The sequence below is a fragment of the Cloeon dipterum genome, chromosome 3, assembly GCF_949628265.1.
Source record: "Cloeon dipterum chromosome 3, ieCloDipt1.1, whole genome shotgun sequence".
In the NCBI taxonomy this organism is placed as follows: Eukaryota; Metazoa; Arthropoda; class Insecta; order Ephemeroptera; family Baetidae; genus Cloeon; species Cloeon dipterum.
The window spans coordinates 7095862-7101949 of NC_088788.1; the positions used below are offsets into that span (position 1 = coordinate 7095862).

At 38.4% G+C, this 6088-nt stretch overlaps 1 protein-coding gene across 1 annotated transcript; it reads right to left on the reverse strand.

Annotated features, from left to right (window-relative positions):
* Positions 1 to 2663: 2663 nt before the first annotated feature.
* On the reverse strand, positions 2664 to 5714 carry LOC135939884 (uncharacterized). The gene is made up of 6 exons (XM_065484488.1): positions 5616 to 5714; positions 3779 to 3834; positions 3512 to 3615; positions 3214 to 3415; positions 3027 to 3155; positions 2664 to 2974 (listed from the first exon to the last, which is right to left on the reverse strand). Exons 1-6 carry the CDS (start codon positions 5665 to 5667, stop codon positions 2777 to 2779), a joined length of 741 nt encoding a protein of 246 aa, XP_065340560.1. The 5' UTR covers positions 5668 to 5714; the 3' UTR covers positions 2664 to 2776.
* Positions 5715 to 6088: the final 374 nt, after the last annotated feature.

Consider the following 6088-nt stretch of genomic DNA (forward strand, 5'->3'; position numbering starts at 1 on the left):
TGGGATCAGATCAATTATGTCTTGGCGGTAGAAGCTGATTTTGTAATGCAAAAAATACGGTGTTTCTGCAACCAAATCGTTTCCATCGCAGACATGAAAGAAATAAAAGCCGTTGACTTGGCCGCCAATTGCCACCACTGGATATGTAGAGTAAGTCGAGTCTGCGGTGTCATGAAACGTATCCTGCACATCGGCGCAATCAATCAATGATTCGAGAATTAGATCATGAACAAACCCGGCAAAAGTTCGTTGTGACATTTGACTGCATGCAGATGCAGCTGCCGACACTACAGCCAAAATCTGATGCTGTCTTTTCGCACGTAGAGCTGTCAAGCAGACCGACGCTCACCTTTTTCAGGGTGTTCTGAACGCAAAGAAATATTCAGCAAAAAAATGAGGGCAATGAAAATGGAATTATTTACAGAGGTTGTGGGAAAAAACAACATTTGAGCGCTAACATTCGTGGCCAACGCGTCGAAACTGGTTTCGCTCATGTTGAAAGGAGTGCCTTTGAACTTTTTGCAAAGCTTCATGTAAAACATGTAAAAGAACCGATTATTAGCATCAGCTTGATAAACTCCCACGGGGTGAACAGTGCCCAACTGGTTGGTGACTAAGAACGAATCCTTGCTGCAATCGGTAGATTAATTTTTGTTCCTTATAACGTGTTGATAATTGGCTAGCAGCATAGCGCCGCGCCAGCCAGCTAATTTTGACTTATTTGGATCAGCCGCCGACAAAATGACTGAGCAAGCCACGCCATCCGCTAGTAAAAAGTCGAAATGTGCCGAAGTGAAATATTGGCATCTCAAACTTCACTATAAAAAATTTGACAGTTCTGAAAGATCCTTAAAAGCTGGTAATTCAATTACTGCATTTTTGCTTTCTGCGCTTCATAGCATGCTAAGTAAAAAAAGGAAAAGATCTGTTCAGTTGGCTGCACACCCTTTGAATCCTTCAGGATAAACAATACTAATTCTAGCTGTTTTTAAGTAAAACTTTTATTTTCATTTAAAACTAGATTTTATTGTTAACATAAATAATCCGTACAAATTAAAAAATAGTGGCCAAGTATGTCTTCGGGAGTGTACACTCAAAATAAATGCAGTGCGCGATTCTTTGTCTCGCAATCGCAGAGTTCAGACAGTTCACAGTTCACAGGGCGGTCTCTTCGAATTCACTATCGTCCGTGTCGATGGATTCGTCGAGCTTGAATTTTCGCTTTCGCGGCACAGTTTCCTGCGGAATCAGATGCAGGTCTTCGTCGACCGAGACAAAGTAGGTCTGCACCTCGCCCTTGCCCTTCACGAAGGTCATGCCGCGCGGCTCGCACTTCACGCCCTGAGACTCCAGCAGCTTTGTAGTCTTTTCCAACAACTGAAATGCAATCTTTATTTAATAAAATGATTTAAAACTGGATATTTTGGTTAAAAATAAATGCAGATTTTTTTCATACACAGAAATTGACCTTTTTAAAAATCTATCGCTCTAAAATGTGGATTTTTTAGGATTATAAAATGTTCAGCCCTGAAACTGACCTGGATTTCCCCCGGTATTCCGGTGGAGTCCATTCTGGATGCCATATTGACGGTGTCGCCCCAGATGTCGTAGAGGGGCTTCTTCTCACCCACCACCCCCGCCATCACCCTTCCGTGGCAGATGTCTGAAGGAAAAGAAATATTTTAATTACAATTATTCCAGTAATTTTTCACTTCAATAAATAATGCACGCTTCTGTCACGTACTGCAATAAATTAGTTCGGTAAAATACACGCAAAGTGTCCAATTAATTTAATTTACATTTTCAAAAAATTGTTGTTTTAGACAAAACTACTCGACTACAAAAGTAAAGTAGTTTTTAGTCTGAAAAATCTCTCTCCAGCCAAAGTTGAAAAAAATATTAGGAAAAAATAACAAATGGAGCAATTTTAGTGTTGAATACATAGTTAAAAGATAAATTCTAAAGTATGAAACCTACCCATGGAGTTTCACAATTGCAGTGGATTTTCGTGTATGCGAATTTAGCTGTCCCGTTGGAGTTACTTTCACCCTCCTCGCACGAGACCTGCAACAATCAAAATCATATTTTTATTATTTTTTCTTTTCAAATATATTTGGTTTTATTTTAAAAAATTTTCATTTTAAGACGTCACGCGCGTACCACAGTATTTGAGAAGGCGCAGACGGCGATGACGAAGTTGACAGCGAGGTAGAGGAAGCTCCTCAGGGACACGCTCTGCGCGATCTTCTGGGCCCAAAGGTAGAGGGCCAGCGCGACGCCGTTCTCGGGCGGTGGAGTGCGGTCCAGCTCGTTGTGCGGGTCGCGGTAGTGGTGGTAAATGTAGCAGGCCCACGCCGACGGCGCCAGCACCAGCAGAAACGCTCATCCGAGAATTAACACGTGCATGTATTTTATTTGTAAAGCATGCTTGGAAAAAGCATGCTAAGAACAAGTAAGAAATCGATCCCTATGGCATCGGGTCACTCTCGAGCGATTGATATTGATCAATATACACAAATCTAGCCAGCAAAATACAAATTTAACAAAATTGCTAGCCATAAATAATTTCTCTTTGTTTTTCTGTGGAAATCGCATGCATTATTTTTGTGTTCTAACTCTTTGTTATATTTAGGGATATGTATGATGAAAAAGCACTATTTCTCAAAATTGCAACACGATTTATTTTCACACTGACAAAGCGCACACTTGAAATCAAATTCTCGTTTTGATACTGTTGAATAAACAGCTACGAAGAATTGGTAAAAATCGAAACAAATCAAACGATGTCCACAGTTGGGATCAGATCAATTATGTATTGACGATAGTAGCTGATTTTGTGTAGCAAGAAAATCGGTAAAGATGAACTCAAATCGTTTCCATCGCAATTGGGATAGTAATGAAGGCCGTTGACTTGGCCCCCAATTGCTACCGCTGAATATGTAATGTTACTCGCGTCTGCATCTTTAAACGTATCCTGCAGATGGGCGAAATCAATCAACGAATTGAGAGTAAAATTATGAACAAACCAGGCAAAAGTTCGTGATGGCATCTGGTGTCACGCAGAGGCACTTGGCGGCATCACAGCCAATTTCTGCTGTTTGCGTTACGCACGTAGTGTTATCTAGAATAGTGACGCTCACCTTTTTCAGGGTGTTCTGCACGCAAAGAAATATTCAGCAAAAAAATGAGGGCAATGAAAATGGAATTATTTACAGAGGTTGTGGGAAAAAACAACATTTGAGCGCTAACATTCGTGGCCAACGCGTCAAAACTGGATTCGCTCATGTTCATAGGAGTGCCTTTGAACGCTGTGCAAACCTTTAAGTAAGAGATAGGGTTATTAGCTTCAGCAGCTTTATAAGCTCCCACGGGGTAAACAAAGTCCAACTGGTCGGTGACTTGGAATGAATCCTTGCTGCAATCAATCATGAGTTGATTTTAAAATCTTTTTAATTCTTTAAAAAGAATAAATTTTCTGTGATGCGACGATTACATTTTACAAAATACATACGTTAGTTCAGTGACTAAGGTGAGCGATGTAAGGATATATTTTGCGCTGACAAACACACCTGGCGCTGTTTTTAGAACAGTCTGATCATTAAACATTAACTTGACCTGAAACCGAGAATCATCATGTTAAAAACTATAGAGCTGTGTATAGATGTAGAGCTCTATTATTTTCATTTAGCCAGCAAATTTTGGGTCACGTTGGCAGCCGCCAGCCGCCGGTGGAAAGTGTGCTAAAGTTGGCAAAAACTTTATCGCAATTGATAATTACAATGTTTGGAAATTCCGTCGGTGCAGCGTCGGTGATAACCACTTGACTCTCGGCAGCTGCAATAATGAAACGTCCAATTCATATTTTGTTGTTCCACCGACAAAAAATCAATTCTGTCTGTTTTTTAAACATGACTTGCAATGTGGGTGTTGTCGGAGAAATTTTTAATAATGAAAAATAAATTTTGAAATAATTTTAATTTCCAGCACATGAGCAAAACATTGCCTTGATTATTTTCTCACATGAGTAAATGGCAAATAACACACAGGTTTTCTAAATTATTTTTCGCCTTTTTTAATGATTTTTCTGGCTACTCAGGAAAAAACAATTTAAACTGTTTGCTACAATTTTTCATTGAACAAATTTTTGGTTTTAACAATTAATCTAATTTAATCAACAATATGCAATAATGAAATTTGGACTTGGTAACAATTAAATTGAAGATTTTACAGAAAGTTTGAGAAAATCATGTTTCCCTGCTTTACTTTAAATAATATCTATATTAATAATTGGAAAAAGATATACATTTTCCAGGTTGCAGTTAAAATTTTTGAGAAAATCGGCTTCAAACGAGGTTGTTTGTTATTAGAAACCATGATTTTTTTGCTCTTTTTATCCCTGTCCTCGGAGCGGGAAGGGCGCGCACTGCACTAGCACGAATGCTGAATTCCGAGTGCCAATAACACCGCGAACGGATTGAATGGGTGCAGGAGGCCGCACATTTCAGGGACCCAGGCCACTCAAGGGCCACTTGCCTCCGCACCGAGGACTGCATTGAAACTGCCGACATTCGTCCCGTGAGGCCAAATCACGCATGCTGGAAAGGTGCAAACCAGCAAGTAGCGAGTCGGCGCCGGTGCGCCTCCCAGCCCGTCGAGCAATTTATTTTACTAAAAGGGAAATCTCACACCATTGGATAGATCGCGTCGAGAGGGATCGAAATCAAAGCTAAAAACTCACTGAAAAAAACTGTTTGGTTTTTCAAGATAATTTGCAAAATCTAAAATTTAACTGTATATTGCTTAGAGGGAAAATTAATGTATCACTTTTTCTTTTCGAAAAAAAAAGACACGGACTAGATATTTGCTAAGCCCATATATAATGAGACATCAGAAAATTAATAAAAGGTGACACTAATATTAGTCAAAAGATGTATAGTGCTAAAGCAGCACAGAAACTTTAACGGATTCTTAAAATTGGATTTATTTAAAAAAAATATAGAAAAACAATGCTCAGCTTGATGACGTGATAATTTGTAATTAATATGCTAAGAGTCAAATTAATATCTTCGTCCTGATTCGATTATGTATGTATTGTACACATTATTACACAGAAAAACTATTGCTCAATTTCGCAAACAATAAACTCACTAGCGCCAACAATGCTAAACGTTCTTAATTGTTGGCCTGTAAAGCTCTTTTTTAAACGTGTTAATTTCAATGATTTTAATTTCGCTTGATTTCAATTTCTGTCGTTACGATTTATCCAAAGGTGTGTTTTTAAGTAAGGAGACAGTGCTCACCGCTTGATTAACAATCCGAATTTCTCAAAAGTTTAAACTGCGAAACTGGGAAAATGCCAGCTTTGTCCCTTGCAATTTTCAAAGTATTGAAGGGAAAAAAGGTAAAATTTAACTTTCAGAACTTTTCTAAACTGATACTTTTAACATGTCAAGAAAAATGTTACAATATAGAATCACATAAAAAAGACAATGAATAGTAAAAAAAGAATCGCAAAAACAACGAGAACGAGACAACGTTTTAATTTATGCCAGTGTCAAGCTTAAAAAAAGAAATCGACTCGATATATATGAAAAGCAAATTCGTGAAACACTTACCAGAGAGAAGTGTGCAGCACACGATCAGACCGGACAGTGCTTTGTTGTACATCGTCTCGCTTCTCGTCAGTTTCTTACAAATTTTTTCTTTCGACGACGCTTTTTATCCCCCAATGAAAAGGTCATTTCCTTCCTATCACCACTCAACCTCACCAACGTTTCCCACTTTAAATCAAAATAATTGCTTCCACGACCTGATTTTTTCGCTTTTCCTCATAATTAAGAGGTGATAAAATTTTCTAGTTACATCCGCTCATTGTTTATTTTATCGAAGGCCCCCATTCTAAAACGTTATAGGTTTACGTGGCCTTTTAGCTTCTTGGACACGAGGTTAAAATTCTGAACATTTTCTAAATTATCATCGAGAGCAGGTATTCCATTTGTAACATGAAAATTCATACGGTCGCAGGTGCAAATCAAAAGAACCAGCAATGATTTTTTTTAAACTGTTGGTAATGATTTCAAAACTTCGG

Coding starts and splice junctions, on each gene's coding strand:
- LOC135939884 (XM_065484488.1), bottom strand. CDS start 5,667: ATGTACAACAAAGCACTGTCCGGTCTGATCGTGTGCTGCACACTTCTC. Junction 3,616..3,778: donor CGACGGAATTTCCAAACATT/GTAATTATCAAT, acceptor TCTCGGTTTCAG/GTCAAGTTAATGTTTAATGA. Junction 3,156..3,213: donor TGTTTTTTCCCACAACCTCT/GTAAATAATTCC, acceptor CTTTGCGTGCAG/AACACCCTGAAAAAGGTGAG.